Source organism: Eptatretus burgeri, chromosome 1, assembly GCF_056783735.1.
Source record: "Eptatretus burgeri isolate ZD-2024b chromosome 1, Ebu_testis_v1, whole genome shotgun sequence".
NCBI classification, from domain to species: domain Eukaryota; kingdom Metazoa; phylum Chordata; class Myxini; order Myxiniformes; family Myxinidae; genus Eptatretus; species Eptatretus burgeri.
The window spans coordinates 121333046-121356189 of NC_140961.1; the positions used below are offsets into that span (position 1 = coordinate 121333046).

Sequence of the window (23144 nt, forward strand, 5' to 3'; positions counted from 1 at the left end):
TTAATGCCATGAACAAACTTTGGTACATACATAGTGAAGAATGTTGTGGTAAAGTTTCATCTAAATCGTTTGTGTAGTTTCGAAGAAGTTGCAAGTATTTGTGGATGGACGACGGACGGGTGGACGGACGGACAATGCGCCATCCCATAAGCTCTCCGGAACCATGTTCCAGGTGAGCTAGAAATAAAGGTGATCAACTATTGTGACTGCTGAATGATTTTCAACCCTTATTGCAACAAATGTTGAGATGCTCCATCACTTGAGCTGCATCTGATCTAAATGGATCTTCCATCTGAGAGTCATCAATCATGGGATGTCATGCGGTATGCTGTGCTTTCATCGAGGATGATAAGCTGACTGTCTTACCAGTTAAGACTCATTTATGATCCCAGAGTGTCTTGAAGAAAGAGTGGATCATTGTGTGCCAGCATGTCGATCAAATTCAAATCTCAAATCCTGTAATATATGGAGCACTGCTTCAGTGGCTTTGTACCAGAATTCTATGTCTATGACCCTTCCTGCAGAATGAAGAATCTACGTATTTAATCGTTTCGTCGCCCACAAAAACTGTCTCCCATACTTTGTGTCTTCCAATTTCTATTGCTGCACCTCCACCACTGCTGGCACCCGCTGCATCTACACCACTGCCTGCACATGCTGCACCACCACCACTGCCTGCACCAGCTGCACCTCCACCACTGCCTGTCCCCGCTGCACCTCCACCACTGCCTGTCCCCGCTGCACCGTCACCACTTCCAATATCCTCAGCAACCTTACTCCACAACCGCAACAAACTATTATCTAAAAATTTCCCACATTCTGCTACTTGCTGCAAATTATCGATGTGTTCCTTCAACCAAGTAATAACCATCCTCAAGTGAGTAATTTCCTCAGCCTGGTGTTGGCGCAGTGGTTAGGGCAGCGGCTTGGGATCCAAGAGGTCCTGAGTTCAAGCCCCGTTGGGCCACTGAATTAATACACCAGGGGGTTGACTCAGCCTGTCATCCTTCCGAGGTCGGCGAAGTGAGTACCAGTATACTGGGCCGGTGTATACCCCGGTTAAAATAGGTGTACCATATCCCTGTGTCGTAAGAGGTGACCAGGGTTGCGTCAGGAAGGGCATCCGGCGTAAAACATGTGCCAAATCACTATGCGGATCATACGGATGATCCGCTGTGGCGACCCCTAACGGGAGCAGTCGAAAGAGGAAGAAGAAGAAGTGAGTAATTTCCTCAGACTTCCTACAACAATAAGAACCCTCTGCTTCCCCTATTGTTGATGTGGCCCACATTGAGCAACCATCACAATTTACAAACTCCTCTTTTTTCTCCTTTGGTCTCTATTTTCACCTTTTTGTTATCCCCAGACTCTCAAGGTCCCAACTGACTTAACACCAAACTTAACAAAAAGCCTCCCCCAGCTTCTTTCAATAAACAAACTCAAAAACCCGCGAAAACAGTGATGAACATTAAACATTAAAAAAATAAGTGCAGTTCCACAGCCACTGATACAAATAATGAAAACAAAATCCGCAAAATGCTTTTGAAGGACTAAAAACTTAGCTTTAGAAGGACTGGAAGGAGAGCTCACCATCCTGCTGCTCCACGTGTGTGGATCCCCAAACCGGAAGTCCAGAAGTGACGTCCAAATACACAAAAGTGACGAACATGAGGTTCGACACGTCAGAATGGGTGTGCCTACCTCGAGGCCACTCATGTTTTGACAAATTGAAATAAACCTGCTTGGACACACTGTTGGTGTTGCTTAACCTCATCTAGTTCAATAATGAGGTTGGCCAGTAGGGGGGTGTTGCATTGTGATGCATTTCCTTTGTTCAGTGGGGGTACATGGACGTGTTTTGTGGTGCACCAGCTGTCTTGTTTGCACATACATACTTGTGAATATGAGGCCATTTGATATCGCCAGGGAAAAGTGTTAACATTCTGGAGATTTTGTTGAGTAACCCACAAAACCCTGTTGTTTTGCTGATCATGTAAAGTAGGCCAGGGCTGCTAAAAAAGTAACCTGGAGGTTTGCCTATTTACCTCCAAATTAGCTGTCTAGACCTGGGTTTGATTCTCAACCCAGTTATAAACTGTCATTCTGGGACAGCACACCTCAGCCTTTGAGATAACCTGCCTGCCATTATGATTCCTGATTTGAGCATTTCACCAAGGAAATGTGGTGCATGCAAGAAGCAACAACATTCTCCCATGTACGCTTCAATCGACCTTCGTCGAACCAATCAGATGCCATCAACGCCTCAAAGGAGCGAAACTTGTTTTTTCTATAATGATATGAGATCTTGGTAAATTTATATTTCCATATTTTTTTTTTTTCTTAACAATTTCTGACCAATCATTTCTTACCAAAACTTAACAATCAGATAGGCCATCGACTGGGCATTCCAGCTGCCGGCATTAGTTAGTGGATGCTAAAGATCTGTTAGCCGACACTTAGACGAACCATTAGTTCGTTGGCACCCTGGAAATATTTCAAATTCCTGCCCCGGCTACCAGTGGGAAGACAATGGCAATCCAATCCCTAACGTGAGGCTGCTTTGGCAGCACTGAGTCTGCTTTCAGCCAGAGCACCAGAATTGGAGAAACCAAAGGCCCTTTGAATAAAGCCAAATAAATAAGTAAAGTAGAAAGCATGTGAAAATGAAAAGTCCACCTGATTGTATTCGGACTTCTTCTTCCGTATGCTAAAAGGTACCTTTGACCTTTTGACCAAATTCTTAATTTGTCTTCTCCATATTCTCATAATAAAGCTTTGTTGAAAATTTGATGACAAAAGCTAAAATGATAATAAAAATTTCAGGTCAATTGGATGAAAATGGATGATTTTATGTTACGCTGACGTTTAACCATTTGACCAAATCATTACTTTGTCTTCTCCATTTCTCATAATAAAGCTTTGTTGAACATGTGATGACAAAAGCTCGAATGGTGAAAAAAAAAGTTATGGCCCGGGCAGACGCATACACAGACACACAGAAGTGATTGCAAAAGCCCCGTCTTCTGCAGTGCGGAGGACGGGCCAATAACAGCCACTCCCTTCTTAGTGAGAAAGATGGTTAGTTGTTTGAAGTCATCTAATTGGTGCGGAGTAACCATCATTTACTTAATTTGTGCTCTGTTTCCCTGCCGTATTAATTCCCCGATCGTGCAGATGTGTTGTAGACTGGGCATGGGATGCTGCTGCTCATTACTGAACCCGGCACCCAATGGTCCCAGGTACCAGCGTCGCATGACCTGTTGTGGTGCACAGGCACATTGAACGCCGGACACACCTGAAAGCCTGAAAGGCTCATATTGATTAGAGGCAGAAAAGATGCAACGTCAACATATTAAGTTTGGAGCAACAGGATATAGTAATAAAACAAGCTCTCATATTGCTAATTTAGAAAAATGAAAAAGAAGTATAGATCTCATATGAGTCATTGATGGCATCTAATTGATTGGAGTGCATATGGCAGAATGCTTTCGCTTCTTATGTGCATCACATTTACTTTGTGAAATGCTCAAATCAGGAATCATAATGGCAGGCATGGTATCTCAAAGGCCGAGATGTGGTGTCTCAATTCTAAATAAAGGAACTAAACAATTCCGATGGAGAAAGCACAAGTCCTTCCAACCGACTCACACACTCTCAGGCTTTTCTCATGTCGTATCAGTATGTATATGGTACAGCGGTTCATGATGAGTGGGGGAAGAAGAGGGGGCTGGGTTGAGGTGTGAGATTTAGCTGGCCTGGTGGAGGGCAGGTTGCAGCAAAAGCTGTATCCAGGCGGGATAATTAGCTGCTAGCTCAGATGGTCCCCCTTCTGTAGGCGGCCACTAATGAAATAGTGTAGCGCGAGACGAACGTGCCAGTGGGGCGAAGGAAGAGGGGTGCAAGGGGGCGGGTTAGTGTCTGTTGGGATGTGGAAGGCTGATGGAAATGGTTGCCTGGAAACCACAACTGAGGTGAGGGCCACGTCCCAAAGGGCGAGTGTTGCTAGGAGAGGATGTGGTGGATGAATCAGGTCCTCCAGCAATGTCCAGGCCTCCAAAGGCACTTGCATGGATGAATAGGGTGGGGCTGTGGACAATTGGATACTTCAGCGTAATAATAGCAATGAAAGAGATAGTGGAACACTGTAATTGCATTGTTTTCACCAAAAGTTGACATTATACATTTAAGATTTAAAATGTAACTTTTTTGATACCTTCTTTGCTCCATTATAAAAACTCTTCACTGGGTCATGCTGATAATCCAGCCTAAAACCTCATGTTATAGGCTTCATATAGTTTTATCTTCCAGGTCTGTTCTTAATTTGAAAAATAAAAACTTTCTCCTTTTTTTAACCAGTATTTGCCAGCATGTCTGTGTTTGTCCCTTTCCCGATAAATGGATCTTGTCTTTTGAATACCCACAAACCCAACCACCAATCTGTTCAACCAGGATGCTACATTGCTTGATATTTATCTTCCAGACAATGACAATCGATCCGTGGTTGAGCTTGAAATTCTGCAGGAGAGTTCAGTCGTAATTTGCTCATTTCTGAGATGTGTGTGCATGGGTGTGATCCTGAGGGTGTGGGTTGTGACAAAAAACTGCCACATAGGTGCTGTGCAGAAATTCGGACAGCATTGCGGGAGATAAGTTGTTTCATTAAAACCAAGAAGAGAACAGATTTTCCAAGTTTTAAACAAGAAAGGCCAACTTGTATAAGTCAGTGGTACAAAATAATTCTCCAACCAATCTGCTTACTCCAAGTAATGGTGGCGCCTCGTCAAGTCTGCGTCTGGTGTTTACTCCAAATGCTGCATCGCAGTACTGCAGACCCTGCCCGAGATAAGGCAGAATGTCTAAACTGTCTTTCCCTCCAAATCTTGTGTACCCAGCACATTCAACTTTGTTTCATTATATTCTGACAAACCCACTGAAGTATACTGAACTTTGTGTCCTTCTCAACCAAAAATGCTGAGAAGGTTATGTCCAACCTTGACCCTGCTTTGGTGCAGGCCCAGATGGAATCAGCGCCCTTGTTTTCAATTCCTGCTCTGCTGTTTTTGCTCCTCCTCGATCTGCCTTATTCAAACTTTTCTCTTTGCCCGCTTCCCCTCTTCCTCAGCAAGGAAATCAACAAAAATCAATCTCTTCCAAAAGAAGGGTGCAAAAACAGACCCTTCCAATTATACGTCAGTGAGTTTGCTTCTAGTTACAAGCAGTTGTGGAGTTCACCATTGCTTCAGATGTCAAATCCTTCCTTTATTCAAATAACCTCAATCCTCTCAACTCCAACCATCAACTTGGTTTCCGGCCTTGTCACTCAACTATGCATATCTATATATATATATATATATATATATATATATATATATATATATATATATATATATATATATATATATATATATATATATATATATATATATATTGTTACTGCTGTGGAAATTCGCAGACCACCATATAAAGGGCCTTAGATCAGTTATGACGAAAAGTAATTGTGTAGTTAGATTTCTCCACAGTTGTTTAGAGGGAATTTCCGTGTTCACAGGGCTGTGATCCTTTGAATTAGCCGTTTTTCTTTTCTCTATCATTATTTTGGACCAATCATCCCCCAACAACCAAATCGCCACCACCAACATCATTCCCAAACAACTACAACTCAAACACCACCATCTTCGCCTCTTTACCTCCACAACTCCACCCCGCAAACATCGCTTCACCGCCATTCTCAAACGACTCCCGTCAGCAACCAAATCACCACCACCAACATCATTCCCAAACAACTACAACTCAAACACCACCACCTTCGCCTCTTTACCTCCACAACTCCACCCCGCAAACATCGCTTCACCGCCATTCTCAAACGACGCCCGCCAGCAACCAAATCGCCACCACCAACACCTTTCCCAAATCACCACAGCAAACTCCCACCACCTTCGCCTTTCTACCAAATGTCGTTCCATCGGTTGTGAATGGGATCCTTTCGAAGGAGAAATCGGATCAAGAATGATTCACGCCCACGTTTCATCCATCCAATGGCTGAGCATCAGGTGGTGTAGCCCCACCTCCGAACCCGCTGTGATCCAAAATTTGCATATGCGCTCCTCCCCGGCCTATATAACTGCGAGCACAATGCAGCTCGAGGCAGTCAAGTCGAGTGCAGTGTCGGTGGAGCAGTCAAGTCGGGTCTGGAGAGTGGCAGTCTGGAGGGGTCGGAGAACCGGACGGAGCTCGAAGAGGCAGACGGCGGCAGTGTCGGTGGGGCAGAGTCGGGAGACGGAGCTCGGAGCTGAAGTCTGAAGGCAGACGGGAGCCGACCGACGGAGAGAGCTCACCAGCCACGCCAGGGGCACGAAGCCAGGCTAAGCTATGCTGACATCGCGGCTTGCTCGCCATCGCGCCACGAGGGCATGGGTAAGACCCTTTGGTCTCGTGGAGCTGGCCGCTCATCCAGGTTCCACGCACATTTGGTCCACGGACCTGTCCGCCACCCTTGCCTTTGAGGGTGGCTCTTTCCTTTGCTTTTGTGTAAGTGCATGTGTTGGCACCATCTTGTAAAGTAGACCTGTGTAAGTGACTGTGCATGTACATTCTCATTGCTCGTATTCAGTTGTAACTCTGCCTTTGCTTGCTTTCATTGCTTTCACTGTTACACGTGCATGATTTTCTGTATGGCTGTGAAATACGTGCTTGTCTGAGTGTGCAATAAGTGTGCTTGTTGAACTGTTCCCTGTTTCGTTGTGTCCTTTCCCTTGTTTGAAAGTTCCATCTTGCATCAAGGAAGGAATTGGTAGGAGGGGTGTAAGCACCCGGTAAATAATCACGTCCGTCGGGGCCGGCGATAACACTGCTCGGTTATCACTAAAGCACGGAACGGACAGCTTAAGTGGTTCGTGTCCTAGGCTGGCCAGCGGAAAGGTACGATCGCCCAGTTAACTACCGGCGCAGGTACTTAGGTAGGTCGAGTTTGGCGAACAACCCTATCCTGCGTGGCTGGCCGATTGGCACAATTGTGGTGGGGTCAAAAGACCCACCCATGACTAGCTTCTGGCGGTAGGTCCAAGGAGGGTCACGACTGAATTGTCCGTTCCGGTGGGCGATGCGGTCACGATTTCAGTTACGTGGCCGATCGCACGCCGGGCGGCCTGAAATTCGTGACATATATATATATATATATATATATATATATATATATATATATATATATATATATATATATATATATATATATATATATATATATATATATATATGCAAGTGCGTGCCCGAACGTGCGTGGCCATACATGTGTGGCCGTACATGCAAAAAAAAATAAAAAATAAATCTTTCAAACCGCGTGCCAGAAACAACAACCTCACAGGCCGTTCCTTCGCTCTCGCATGCCCATACGTGCGTGGCCGTACATGCAAAAAACAAACAAAAAAAACAACCTTTCAAACCACGTGCCAGAAACAACAACCAAACAGGCCTGTTTTTTTGGTGTATGCATATGATGTATGCCCCGGTTAGAATAGGTGTACCATATCCCTGTGTCGTAAGAGGTGACCAGGGTTACTTCAGGAAGGGCATCCGGCGTAAAACCTGTGCCAAATCATTATGTGGATCATAACGGATGATCTGCTGAAGCGACCCCTAAGGGGAGCAGCCGAAAGAAGAAGTATATATATATATATATATATATATATATATATATATATATATATATATATATATATATATATATATATATACATATTGTTGCGAATTCGCACCCGCCGGCGTGCAAACGACCACGCGACTCGAATCGCAGCACGTCGCCCACCGGACGGACAATTCTGTCGTGACTCTCTCGGACAAACACCGGGAGCTAGTCACGGGTGGGCCTTTCGGCCTCACCACAATCGTGCCAATCGGCCACCCGCTTGGGAAAGGGTTGTTCGCCAAACTCGACCTACCGAAGTACCCACGCGGAGGGTAGACCGGGCGAACGCAGGTCGACTCCGGACACGGGCCGCTTAAGCGATCCATTCCATACTATCGGGATAACCCCTAACGGGAGCAGCTGAAAGACGAACAACAACATACATACATATTCATATTGTTATAGATTTCCGCCCGCCGGCGGGCCGACAGCCGCTTTTAGCCGAATCGCGGCCTTCCGGATCAAATGCCGGAATCCAGCTACGGGTGTGTTTTTAAGCACACTACAGCCTTGTCAGTACTCTACCCACACGCTACAGGGTCCGATCGCCGAACTGTCGATTTACCTAATTATTCGTGCGGGAAGGCTACCGAGAGGTTGTACCTCAACAGGAGCTGCTTGGAAACGAGCCACGTACGCAGCTCGCTCCGTCCTGTGGATACCGAGCGGTGTATTTATCGCGCAGCCCCGTTGGACCCGATCACTTTATCGGCTATTAAACAGCCAGCTATTATTCCAAACTTAATGATGGCAGTTCAATTAAGGAAAGGGACGCAACGACCAGGCACATTCATTTCCACACACGACGCAAGCAATGAAGAAACATACAAGCAGTATGCAAGGAAGGAATGGAGGGATGGGACGGCACACCAGCCGAAAGACCTGTAGCCGTATCTATGTATTATTCACATGCACTTATACGGGTTTACTTATAGACGGCGCCACAAACACACACACACAAACACCCAGAAAGAAATAAAAAGGATAAACATGACCGTGTGGTGAGCTCCCCGAGCTCGTGTCCTCCACGATCCAAGGTGGCTCCGTCACGACCACCGACCCAGCCAGAGCACCTTCGGTCGGGAGCGCCACCTCGCTCACGATGTCTCGATCCGCCTCAGCTCACAAAGCTCCATCTCCTTCTCGCGATTCTCCTCAGCACAAGTCCCCCCGCGCTCGCGTTCCGCCTCTTTATCACCAAGCCCCGCCCCCTTTTCACCTCCCGCCCCTCCTTCCAGCATGCGCGGGAAACTTCTCGAAGGAAGCGTTTTCCCGCCAAATCGGGGAAGCTCCCTCGCCGCTGGGAGACTCGCCAAGGAGACTGTTGAGGCGGCATCAACGCTCTGCACAGAGTCTGGTCCCAATGGATGGATATATGTATATATATATATATATATATATATATATATATATATATATATATATATATATATATATATATATATATATATATATATATATATGTACGTGTGTGTGTGTGTGTGTGTGTGTGTGTTTCGTTGGTTGTCTCCATTTGCGGGTTTGAGGAGATGGAACAAAGTCCTCCCGGGACTCAACGTATCCACCTCTGTTTCGGTAAGGGATCACAGTTCATGGACCAAACTGTTCAACTTTGTTGTTCTCAGAGTTTTGTTATGAGGACTCTTTTCAGTGGAGTCACCGAGCCCTGGACTGCCTACAATTGTGGTTAGTTTGTGGTAATACTTCCGGGGATGTTTTTCAAAATCTCAGTGAGGTTCTTCTTTATTATTGCTGTTGCTACAATTATCACTGGTGCAACTTTGATCCTCTTCCTCTTCCAAGATCTCTTCATCTCATTTTTGAGGTCCTCATATTTGGTCATTTACTTGATTTCTGCATTATTTAAGCCAAAATCGTTGGGTACTGATATCTCAATCAGCAATGCTGTCTTTTTCTTTGATGGGATCATCAGTTCATACGTGCGAATGTTGACCTTAGCATGGTGTTGGCTTCGTGGTTAGCGTGGCTGGCTTGGGATCTTATGGTCCTACATTTTCAGCCCTGTTGGCTGCTAAATTAACAACCCCAGGTGGAGTTGACTCAGCCTGTCATCTTTCTGAGGTCAGTGAAATGAGTACCAGTGTACTGGTTTAGGGGCACAGCATCAGTGGTATAGTTGTGCACCAACAAAATAATCGCTACCTGGCAGCCAAGCTGCCATATGCAAGAAGAAGAAAAAGAAGAAGAAGCATGATGACTATATTTTTCAGTGATTGCCCTTGGCTCATGTTTCCATGAGTTTTCTGGAACTGGTATGTTGAAATTTCTGCAGATGTGCCAATGAATCACTTTGCATAATTTGTTATGCCGTTGTGTGTAAAGTTGTTCTGATAATAGTTTTTTGCATCCCAAAAGCAGGTGACGAGTACTTCCTGTTTCTATCTTGCAGAACCTACACTTCTCCATCTGGCTCATTCAAACCATCTTTTTAAATCCATTGGTGTAGCGTCCTTCATCTTAGGCATTTATTATTATTCTTTCTCTATCCCCGTTGAGCTGACCTCTTCTTAACCATTCAAATGAGCCTTCTTTGTCGATCCCAACTCAATCCAAATATTTTTTGTATTTTCCTGCTTTTGTCATTCTCCCAACAGCTGTTGGTGTGCATTTGTTGAGATTTCTTTTTATTTACTTCTTTTGTCTTTTTTCAATTGTTGGGGCTGTATTTGGTGCTGTTTCATTTTCCTGTGCGGTATCTTCTATTCACACCTGTTTTTGGAAATTACTTCCAAGGTGAATTAAGGATACTTTTTCAGGTTTGTTCTGTTCATGTTTGTTTACAAATTGAATCCAATCGTCTGTTGAGCATTTCATATACTCAGCCAGTCCGACACTCGTCTTTCTGTGCACCTGGTTGAGTTCCATCAGGCCGCGTCCTCCCTCCCTAACATTCTCAGGATGCACTAGTTTTTGTAGAACACTTTGTGGATGGTGAGGAGTTTTCTTGTTTTGATATCTGACTTATTGATTTCTGATTGGGCGAGTTCACTATTCCACCTACAGCTGCATTGTAACACTGGTACAGAGAGTTGGTTTGTTGCCTTGATTTTGATTCTTGGGGAAAGATACGTTTTCAGGATCTGCTTCATTCCACATAAGAATTATTTGGTGATTGTTTTGCACATTTGCTGGTGAAATATTTGGTGGTGCTCTTCTCCTCCAAGGTATTTGTATGATGCTTCATTTTCTAACTGCTCTGATGTTGTTTGTAGTTCAATTTTATGTTGTCAGTTTTTGTTGGTTTACCTTCTACAAATGTCCACTTGGCACACTTATCTCATCCAAATTTCATTTGATTGTCCTCAGAGAACCGTTTTACTACTTTTAGCTGTTCTGTCAATTTTTCATCATTCAGTGTGAAGAGCTTTACATCATCCTTCTATTGGAGGTGTGTCATCTTTCTTGTTTCTTGGGATGTTCTTCTTTTGGTTGTTAGGGTGTATCCATGTCCTTGTTTGTTGATGAGGTTACTCACTGAGTCCAGAGCCAGACAAAATGAGAGGGGGTAAAGACTTTCTCCATGGAAAATCCCACACAGTATCTTCACATGTGGTATTTCGATATTTCCTCCAGAGTGTAATATCAATGTGGTATTCCAGAGCTCCATTGATTTCTCAATCAGTTTGATTATTTTGGGATCGATTTTTTTTTATATTTGCATGCATTTTATCATGCATGAATCTGATACATTGTTGAAAGCTTTCTTATAGTCTATCAAGGCAGTGGACAATTTGGTCCTTCAAATTTTGCAATTTTCACGTGCGGTCTTGCTCTGTAGTAGGTGGTCATTTGTTCCATAACAACCTTTCTTAAATCACTTTTATTTTGCCTCCAAACCTCCTGGTTGTGTTAGGTGATGGTGCATCATTTCTGCAATGATTCCTGTTCGAAGTTTTCATGTTGTTGGTAGGCATGTTATTGGCTGGTATTTATGAGGAAGTTTGGTTTCATCAGATTTTGGGATGAGAAATATATTTCCTTCAATAAGCCACTCATTTACTGCCTTTTCCTCTTGGATCAGTTCATTGCATTGAATGTCCTGGCGATTTTGGAGAGCATCAAGTTTTTTTTAGCCAGAAGTTTGGAATTCCATCTGGGCCTGGGCTTTTAAAGTTTGGCATTTTTTGAGCTTGTTTTCTCATTTTTTTTTTCTTGATTAATAATCACTGGGGGCATTTCCTCTCGATGTTCTTTCTTGTTTTCCAATTCTGGGATCCATTCTGCTTCCTTGTTGTGTTCCTTTCAATCTGCATAAATTCCTTTCAATAATTTTGCTTGCTTTTCTTTTTCAGGGGAAGTTGACACATTATGCTTTTGTTTCCATAATTTGCGGTATAATCTCTTCGGGTTACTCTCAAACATGTGGTTTTGTTTTCTCCTATTGTTTGCTTCGTCAAAGTTTTTTTTTTAAATATCATTCTTGGTATCACTTCAATTTTGAGTTTGTTTATAGCAACCAAGCACTCGATGTCTTTGTCTCCAATTTTGTATTTTTTTTAACTCTTTGGATTCTTTTTTTTAGTTTTGGGCTTCTGTTTCCTTTCCTGGACTGTTGTATCTGACCTACTTCCTACCTCAGTTTCTCTCTATGTGTCTGTAATCCTTCTTTCCATGGTGGCATTGGCTTCTATTTCTAGGGCCTGGTTTTTCCCTCTTCTGGTGTTGTTTGCCTGTGACTTTTTTGAATAAATAGTGCTGCTGCAAAACACATGATATCGATTTCTTTCGATGCGGACGATTTTGAAATCATTTTTCAAATGAAATGGTTGGTCCACTTCACGAAGATTTTTGTCCATTTGTTGTTTTCTAAGCAATGGAGTTTCGGTCTCTTTCTTAGTTTTGTCAGTTTTATCTCTTCTGTTTTTTCTCCCGTGTTCCCATGCGAATCAACAGGAATAAATATAGTCGTTTCTCTCTCGTGTCCCCATGTGAATGATTAAGATTAGATGGAGCCGTGTCTGCCCCGTATTCTCATGTGAATGAATAGGATTAGATCGATAATATTCACAGGGATTCTGAAAATGGAATGATTTACTTTATATCTGTTCCCTAAGTTTTGTTGTGTGTGTGTGTGTGTGTGTGTGTGTGTGTGTGTGTGTGTGTGTGCGTGCGTGCGTGCGTGCGTGCGTGCGTGTATGCGTGCATGCGTGCCCCTCTCCCTCTCTTCCACCCTCCCAATCTCTCTGTTGTAATAAACCGTTTGTTCAAAAAATTCTGTACATGATCATTCGAGGTACGGGACTCAGCTATAAGTGCTAGTGAATTGGCTTTGAATATCCGGTAACGGGCCGATTGGGAAATGTGCATTGAAAGCACTCTTAGCTCACGTGTCCTAAAAACCTGCTCTAATGCTATTTCTCATCAACTCTCTGCCATTTTCACCCTGCCATTTCCGCTAGGTCATATTCCATCTGCTCGGAAATCCACCAACATCACTGCACTACATTGAAATGGAGCAAGACCTGATCGCCGGAACGACAGACCGAACAGCTTACTTCCAATCCTCAACAAGGTCATGAAATCCATTCCCAAAGTTGGTAGAAACTCCTTTCTTTTCTCCAACAACCTCATCTCACATCACCAGTTTCGTTTCAGAGCAGGTCACTGCACCTTGGACATGCTGCTTCTTCTCACCAAACAATGGACAGTGTTCCTCAATGTCAAACATGAGATCAGGGCCATCTTTCTGGACATATATCATGTTTTTAATACAGTCTACCATCCTGCCTTACTCTCTGCCTATGGCATCCAAGGCCAACTCCACACATGGTTTACTGACTTCCTCTACTCTCAGAGCCAACATGTGGTACTCAACGGAATCCTTTCATCGCTCCCTGTCATGGATGGAGTGCCCCAAAGCAGTGTTCTGGCCCCAGTCCTACGCCTGATTTTCATAAATTATCTCTCTAACTCTCTGGAAAATCTCCTTTATCTATTTGCTGATGACTCTACTCTGTGCTGAGACATTTCTCAGCCATTAGACTGCCAAGCTGCAGCCTCTTCCCTCTCTTCAGAAGTTGGAAAGTCACAAACTGGTCAAACACTTGGAATATGTCTTTCAATCCTGACAAATTTCACACTCTCATTATCTCTCTCCAAAAGGACCATCTGGCAAATGTTCCTATCTACTTTCTTAACACTCTTCTTGAGGAAGTTAGTCCTTCAAACTCCCAGTCTCACTTTCTGCCATGATCTTTCCTGGGCAAACCACATTTCAAAGTTGGCCTACAAAGCCAGTCGCCGACTGGGCTGTTGGCACCTTCCATCATCCAAAGACCTTCCTTGGCACACCTGAACACCTACAAGGCCTTCATCGGCAGCTTGATGGAGTACTGCTCTCCCATCTGGGATGGCTTGCCTGCTTTATGTCTTGCTTAGCTTGATGCTGTGGAAACCAAGGCCTTTAATATTATTGGAGTTTCCCGTGATGAAGCTGAGTCTATGGGCCTATCACTTCACATTGCAGACAGGTCGGTGGTCTTTGTCTTATACCACCTCCTTTCTGATCTTGCACCCCCTACCATTTCCATGCTTTGTCACTCCCAGTTTCTGCACCATCAACCCCCTTCTGCTGAAACGACCTAAATCCAGTGTCACTGCTCACGTCCACTCATTTGTTCCTCTTTTTTTTCCCCGCCTGTGGAATCAACTTCCATAATCTCTTCAATCTCATTTTTCCCTCCAGGTCTTCAAGACACCTGTTCACTGCCATTTAGGCCTAAGTCACATTTGCTCTACGGTGAGGATACGGTGGCCATACACCCTCTGAATTGACAGAAACATGCGGCGGCCGCAGAGTTTCTAAGGTGGCCTCAGGGTGGCCCTATGCCGTATGGCTATATTTTCAAGGCCGTAGGGTCGCCGTGGAATTATAGCACGGGGTTATAACTTTTTTATTTCTACGTTCAATGTAGCAATTCGACAAGCTGAAACAAAAGAACTGGTAAAAAAAAGAAAGAAAAAAAAAGAACCCACACGTTCGCCTAAGGGCCCCCCTGCAGTCGCCTTGCAGGCACCTTGCGTCTGCCTTGAAAATTCTATGGCCGCCGCAGGAACGCCCTAAGGTCACCGTGCGACATCAAATCAAAGACTGTACGGCACCCCCACATTTTCGGTCTCCACAATTTCTAAATACGCCGTGCGGCTACCCGTAAAATAAAAACATATATGACTGCTACATTGTGTGACCGTGGAAATACTGTGGCCGCCATATAATTGCTAGTGGCCGTAGATTTTGGAGACCCCACGGCCGCCGTGACAAATGTGACTTAGGCCTTAGGATCATCCCCAATCCAAAACGATGATATTTTCTACCCTCATTAATCCTACCCAAATCCTCCCTCCTTCAAATTTTCCAGTTTTCTCTCTTCGGAGTTTTGTTCTGTGTCCATATTTTTTCACCCGATCCGTTCTCTGTGTCCAACTTGTCTACCCTGTTTTTGTCTGGTACGTCGTGATCCATCCTGTTTTTGTCTGTTACATCCTGATCTGTTCACTATACTGTAGTATTTCTTCCATGAGTCTCGACTATGTGTACAAAAAAAATGGGAAGGGAAAATAATTCCTGAAAATTGCCTTGCACAGAAAAAAAATCAGTACCATCATGTCAACAAAAAGCGGGAAGTGATGTAACTCCATTTGGAACTGCTGCTATATTTTAAAGCTTACCTGCAATTGACCCGACAGTGAAAACCAACAAATTAAGGTTGCTTTCTTGCGATAGTTTGGACAGTCATTCATCTACTAAAGAGGCTGTCCCACTTGTTTATACTCACAATGAGTGTATCCCATCTTAAAATAGAAGGGCACTCGGTGGAGCGCATACCTCCACCACATAATGCCTGATCCATAAGAACATATCGGGCCCAATACATTTTTGAAATATCATGCGATACAGTAATATATCGTTTTTTGTCCCATCTCTCAATGGTGAAGAATCAATTAAAAAAATTAAATAATTCTCGTATCCAGATGTGGATTCTGATCTTTACCAAATTCAAATCATTTCTTCCTTGCCACACACCCAACCTGTCCAAGTTTCGTCCGAATCCGTCCACAACTTTTTGAGACATCGTGCTATATATCATTTTTGGCCCGATCTCTCAATGGTGAAGAATCACTTAAAAATTATTGTCGTCGGATCCGGATCCGCATCTTCACAAAAAAATCTAATCAGTTCGTCCTTGTCACTCTCTGAACCTGTCCACAAAATTTCATGTTGATACGTCCACAACTTTTTGAGATATTCTGTACAGAAACAAACAAACAAACAAACAAACAAAAACAAACAGACAAACAAAAACAAACAAACAGACAGAAAGGGGTGAAAACATAACCTCCTTCACCTTCGGTGGTGGAGGTAATTTTTAAAAAAAACCTTCAAGCCTCTCTGATGATTGTGCTCATAGTGTGAAAGTTAAATCTGCTGACATTTTGGAAAATGCCGATAATGAACATTCTCAAGTGGAATTCCGTCAGCAGTGAGCACGAAGGAATTCCCCAGCGATCTTCCAAATTTGACATCTGATGAAACATCTCTTTCTGTTAAAAATAATAGAAATGACAAAATTGATGCAGTTAAAAACGTCCATTCATTGGGTTATATTACAACACATAATTTCCCTGTTCTCTTTCCCTGTACACAGTCAGATGTATTTTCGTCATCAAATGGGCACGAATTGACAGATAACTTAATACGCTCAGATAGCTCTGTTATGATGGATAAGTCAATGATCTTCGGTGGCCCCTTTCCATTTCATGGAGGTACCCCTATTGCACAATCAAATAGTGTAGATGATGCCACACCAAGTGTGAATTTAACTGATTATCTTAGTGATTGATGCTATTGTGGCTGCGAGTGCTGGTACCATGGTAGGAAAGCACGCTTATCTTGTATTTAGTTGAGATCCGTGCAATAATAGAGTAACCAGTGTTGCCTTGCAGGGTAGACTTGGTGTCGTAATGGTTAGAGCATCCACTCTGATTCTGGGAGGTCAGTGGTTCGAACAATGGCAGAGTTATACCCAATACTTAAAAAAATGTTACATGCTGGGTCCTTGCTTGATGCTCAGCAATTACATGGATAGAGCACAGACACATAACCATCAGTTGGCAATTCCAGTGTTGGCTTTGATGGGCCAAATGTGCTCCTGCACTGAAGTTCCTTGTAATTATTGTTTCCCTGTGCACGCAAAGTAAAAAGCGGGTTAAAGCAATTGGTTCACTTGTGTCTGTATGTCTTTCTGTCAACAAATTTCACATTATTATTGAGGAACAACTCAATTTCAATTGAGTGTTATATTTTGAACAAGAATCGGACCATAATTAGAAAACAAACCTGCTGTTTAGCAGTACTTTGGCTTTGAATTTGTCCTGATCACGCATCCACAAAGAGGAGTGAGATGATTGTGTTAGTCTGCCTGCCTGTGTGGCAGTCAAACAAAATTGAAAATCATTGCAAACAGGAAACTTACTGATTTTAAGGACATAATAAAGGACATAAACAACAGGCACAAATAACTAATGTAATGTGTTAAATAAGCCTGGTGTTGGCTTAGCAGTTAGGATGGCTGACTTGGGATCCTAGGGTCCTGAGTTCGAGCCCTGTTGGCTGCTGAATTAATACCGGGTGGGGTTGACTCAGCCTGTCATCCTTCTGAGGTCAGCAAAATGAGTACCAGTGTACTGGTAATAAGGATACTGCATCAGCAGCATAGTTGTGTGGTATAGTTGTTGTGGTATGTATACAACTATACATAGGTATAGTTGTGTGGCCCAACCAATGATGCAACCAGCAAGCATAAGGCTGCACTTGAAAGGAAGAAAGACGGGTCAAATTATGTGGTGTTAAAGATACTCCACAAACTGTGGTAACCATCTGGAATTTATCATTTGTGCAACCTTTAAAATCTTTATTTAGTTCAATTGCATTTTCTCTTGAACACTGGAGAACACCAATCACCTTTTTAGCAGTACTGGGGCAAAATATTACGGCATTTTACGTTATCACGCCCAATCAAATTTTCTGCTCGTAGACTTCTTTGTTTCTTACGACAGTGCGGCATAACGTGTTCCACAAACTCTCCAGTTATTATCCTGGTAATTTGGGTGACCCATTCAACAAAATCGATTCTGATGAGTCTGAGATGGTTGAAGAAAATAGTCACACTGAAGCAGTGAAAGAGAAGGGCCCCCCAAAATAGGTATTTGCTTTCTTCTCAGAAACTACACACATAATTCCAATGAAACTCGACCACAACCTTCATCACCCATGATGTACCAAAGTTTGTTCACGGCATCAAAGAAAAATCGAGAGGTATTTACATTCTTCTCTGTTACATATTTTGTAGGTCATCAATGCCTACCAGATGTTCCCTGTTCATCTTATCCAGCCACTACTAGGTGAGCACCCAAGGGTATTGCCCCTATTTTTTGAGGTTCTACTTATCCTCCATGACTAACCTTAAGATTGCAACGACAAGTATTAAAGGATAGTGGAAGTTCACCCCACCCGGTTCAAGTCAGGAAGCTTAGAGAAGTAAATGGCCTTGAAATGGCATTGATACAAAAGTCTCATGCTGTCAAGTCTTCTCAGTGTCCAGGGGAAACGATTATGGATAAGAAATGTATGTTTCTTAATATCTCTTCTTGGAAGGCAGTTAGCCAGGTATCATATTTATCTTGGGAAAACATTTCCAACGATCCTGTCTCTAATTTGCTAACACTGTTGATGGTCATCTTTCCTCCATAACTCTTACTCTATCAATTGTGCAAAGTTTATGATTGTAAAAATGTATGCTCCAAGCAAAAATATTGAACATCTATTTTTTTTTTTTTGGCAGTCGATCTACAGTCTTCTCTAATTATGGGAGGTAACTTTAAATGTACAGTTAATTCCTCATTAGACCGGAATGGGACAGAACCTCAGAAAAAGACATTTCAGAAACACAATTACGAAATAACATAATGATGACGTTTGGCGACACCAGCATCTTCACTAACAGTCTTGTACGTAGTGTCGCTATTCTAATAACTGCATTTCACTTGCAAGGTGTGATCGGATTTATGTCCACTTTTATTTATTACCTGGGGTTTTGAAAACTGATATTGTGCCATCGAGTTTTTCAGATCATTGCTTAGCTCAATAAGTTTTTCAACTTTCAAAAGAATGTTCAAGGAATTCTTCTTGGAAATTTAACAATGCTTTGCTAGAACACTTAAATTTCACTGAAGCTTTCAAACCTTCTGAATTCTAACTATTCTGTAAACCCATTGGTGTGGTAAATATGTGGCAAATAGGAAAAGCTCAAATTATAGTGTCTTGCTTACAATATAGTAGTTTATCCAAAAGAGAAGTTCATGCAGGAATAAAATTTCTGCAAAAGGAGATTCTGTATCCCAATGCACTCAAATTCACATGAGGATGCAACATTGAATGAAATGGATATCCCGATTAAGTGTATATACAACCTCTCTTCTGAGCAAACATTTCCAGCCTGGCATTTCTTTGACATTTCCAACCTGGCCTCCAAAGCCAGTCACTGACTGGGTATCCTCCATTGTGCAAAGTCCTTCCTCAGCCCACCTGAGCTCTTGACCACATACAAAGCTTTCGTCCGCAGCCTGATGGAGTACTGCTCTCCCCTCTGGGCTGGTGCTCCTGCCTCTCACCTTTCTCGGCTTTATGCTGTGGAAGCCAAGGCATTTAGGATCATTGATATCTCCCACGGTGAGGCTGAGTCTTTGGGCCTCTCACTTTCTCACTACGGGCAGGTCGGTGGTCTTTCTGTCTTCTGTTGTCTCTTCAACGGTCTCACCCCCCCCCATGCTCTGTCTGCAATATGCTCTCCCCCCCCCATAATTCCACAGAGCACTCAAGGTCCGCCAAAACCCCCCCTTCTGGTAAAACTACCAAAATCACGAATCACTGCTCACCTTCACTCTTTCATTCCTCTTTTTTCCCATCTGTGGATTAAACTCCCATGCATTCTTCAATCCCATTCTTCCCTCCAGGCCTTTAAAACAGCTGTTCACCACCACCTCTTATCTTCTCCCATCCAAAACCACGATCTTTTCTACCCCCGTTAATCCACCCCAAACCCGACTCCTTCAAATTACCTGTTTTCCTTCCTGAAAGTCTCTGTAATATCCATCTTGTATAACCCGTGTTCCCCACCCCATCCCTCTCCCTTCCACAGATCTCCTAATGTCGCTGTTCCCCACTGTTTTGGCCTTCCCTCTTGTCTTGTCTTGACTCCTGCCCCCCCCCCCCCGTTGTGCTTGTGTGTTAGCTCTCATACGATCCTCGCCAATGTATACAAAAGATAAACAAACAAACAACAATAGCTTTTCCAATTGTAATTGTCAGCCTCTTCCATCGCCTTCTGCTCTCCAATAATTAATGAAGCGATTAGCTTCAGAATGTATTTCTAAAATTGACTTAGCAGAGCATGTAGATTCTTGCAGTGTCACCTCTGTTTCTATAGCTCCGTTTATGTGATGTTGTGTGATGAAGAACGTTCCTTATTGAAGAGTCCAATTACCTTTGAGGAACTTGGCACTGCCGTGCTGCACAACCAAGCCATTGGGAGAGGTCCTGGATTGCATGGCCCTACCATAGAGTTCTATCAAGATTTTTGGCATCTATTGAGGCCCAAACTTTATTGCACCTTGGAAGTGAGCTGCCTTCTTGGAGAGCTTCCTTCGAGCTGCTGATGTGCTGTTCGCACCCCCTTTCCAAAGAAAGGGGACTTATTATTGTTGTGGTTATGGCTCCTAAGGGTTAAATAATTAATCTCTAGTATAAGGCTATTTTTTCCTTAAGTATCTGTTTTAAGCAAATTACAATACATATAGATAGATATGCGTTGCGTTTGTATAAGATGGATGATATATGGTCCTTTTCCCATTCATCATGTTTCATTTCCACATCACCTTTTGTTATCCTTCTTTCCTTCTCCCTGAACTGGTTCAAACTGGCTGATTTACAGTCATAATCACCTTTTACAAAGTGTCTCTCTTCCTTCCAGAACCAGTTCAAACCGGCCAATTCGTCACCGTGTCATGATGGTACTGAAGCATGGATGAAGACGAGTACGAGAGACTCATACCGTGAGCCAGGACCAATCAGTGAGAGAGATTCACTTGGCTTACCACACCGTGGCCAATCATGTTGGAGTAGGCAACGACATGTGCCTCTCGTGCTGCTCGCAGATGATTGAATTGAATGCCTCTCATGTCACTCGCTCCTCCTACCCAGTTCAGAGTGCAGACCAGTGCCTCAGATTATACATTGTCCGTGAAACTTCTTGCTTCCACTTTACTTCTGCTAAGTGTGTGGACCAGCGTCTCTGAGATTATACACCACCCATGAAATTCGTGCTTCTGCTCACACAAGGCAATGTCAGCGCACTATTTTGTATGCCTCGTATGTGTATAAAAAATAAAGTAGAAGCATTTGGTTTGAGTTGCAGTTTCCAGTTGTTTGGGAATTAGTTCCCAGTGGAGTTTGGAATATTTATGGAGATTGCGATGAATATTCTTTTAAAGCACAATCGTCAGGAACTGGTAAGACTGTTAAGGTTTCTCTATAAAGTAAACCGATGGAAAGGTAATTATACATTGACAGAATTGACTGAATAGTTTGTGGTTATATTATTATTTTTCCTTCTGGTAGTTGTGTAAACCAATGACTGAGCCTGTATACCATCAGTGGAAACAACAAAAAATTCATATAACTCAAAACTGTGTGAATATCGATGTTTATAAACCTCTGTATGCACTGTCCAGCCCAACGAGCTCTTAAATGAGGTATCGTTCAGCATTACACGAGCTGTGGTTATGACGTTTACCCCGTTCAGACAAAATCGTGCAACTGGCATTTACATATATAGACTATCAGATAACCCACAGGGCTTTTGCCAGGGAATTAGTTCCCAATCGAGTGTCAAATATTTTGGGAGTCTGCCAGGAATTTGCTTTTAATGGCAAGGACCCGTGGAAATGACTTGCAAATTATAATGTGACTTCAAGTCCTCAACCCCTTTCTTCTTCAAGTCCTCAACCCCCCTCCCCCAATCACAGCCCTAAGTCATCAACCCAAAGTCTTCAAGCCCCATCCCCTCCCCAAGTCCTCAAACCCCCTCTCCCAGTGCTCTGTCTCCCAGCTGCCCCCATCCCAGCTCTCTGTCCTATCCTCCACCTTTTGTCTTTCAGTCATCAAACCTCCCCCCATCACTAAAACTCTCTGTCCTCAGCTTCCCCCTTCTTCTTCAACTCCTCAACCCATCCCCATTATTTTTCAAGTCCTCAACCCCTTCACATTCCCAAGTCCTTAACCACCACCCCCAAAGCCTCAATCCCCCTCTCCCAATTCTGACAACCCCCCTCTTCTGCACCCCAAGTCTGCAGCTCCCCCTTTCTTCTTCAAGTCCTCAACTCTCCTCTTCAAGTTCTTTGCGTTAGAATGCTCTCACACCCATCTAAATTAATTGATGGCAGCAATTTTGGGGATGAAACCTGCCAAGCTCTGGAAGTCAGGGAGTGAGAAACATTGTACTTATGTGTGATTAGGTGAAACGAGTTGAAATTCAGTAGTTTCACGATGGGAGCAACACAAAATGAACCATCAATGACACAACAAAGAAAGGAGCAACTATAAGGGCACTCAATAGAGCGCATACCTCTACCACATAATGAATGAGCCTTGAAAACATATCTGGCCCAATACATTTTTGAAATATCATGCTTTCATCGTTTTTGGCCCTATCTCTCAATGGTGAAGAATCACAGAAAAAATTATAGTCGTCGAATTCGGATCCGGATCTTAACCAAAATCTAATCAATTCGTCCTTGCCACACACCGAACCTCTCCACAAAATTTCTTCCGGATCCGTCAACAACTTGTTGAGATATCCTGTACTATACAAACAGACAAACAGACAGAAAGGAGTGAAAACATAACCTCCTTCTCCTTCGGTGGTGGAGATAAAAAGGTGCAAAAACTGATCACTTTAACTTTATTATTTTGTATGCAGCCTGCAGTTGCTGGTTGTATCATTGCTGGGAGCATGGCTTTGCCTATGATGCAGTGCCCCCTGTTTCCAGTTAGCTGGTACTCATTTTGCCAACCTCAGAAGGATGACAGGCTGAGTCTAACCCACCTGGTGTCATTTAATGGCTTGAAACGGGCTCAAACTCAAGCCACTAAGATATTGAGGCAATTGGGTTACTTCCAATCATCAGCAAGGTCATAGACTCCATCATCGCAGTTGATATGTAATACTTCCTTTTCTCCAATGGCCTCATCTCAGATCACAAATTTGGATTCAGACCAGGTCACTCCACCTTGGACAGGCTGCTCCTATTCTCCCAATCATCGCTCAATGTCAGACATGAGATCAGGGCTATCTCTCCAGTTATATCTTGAACGTTTGATATCTCC

At 43.3% G+C, this 23144-nt stretch overlaps 1 protein-coding gene across 1 annotated transcript in view; it reads left to right on the top strand.

Annotated features, from left to right (window-relative positions):
- Nucleotides 1-21424, top strand: part of LOC147035304 (uncharacterized) — a 63166-nt gene extending 41742 nt beyond the window's left edge. The window contains exons 8-9 of the mRNA XM_085865773.1: nucleotides 78-172; nucleotides 20731-21424. Coding sequence (XP_085721899.1) covers nucleotides 78-172; nucleotides 20731-20922 — 287 coding nt within the window. The 3' untranslated portion in view covers nucleotides 20923-21424. The remainder of the gene's footprint in view (nucleotides 1-77; nucleotides 173-20730) is intronic.
- Nucleotides 21425-23144: the final 1720 nt, after the last annotated feature.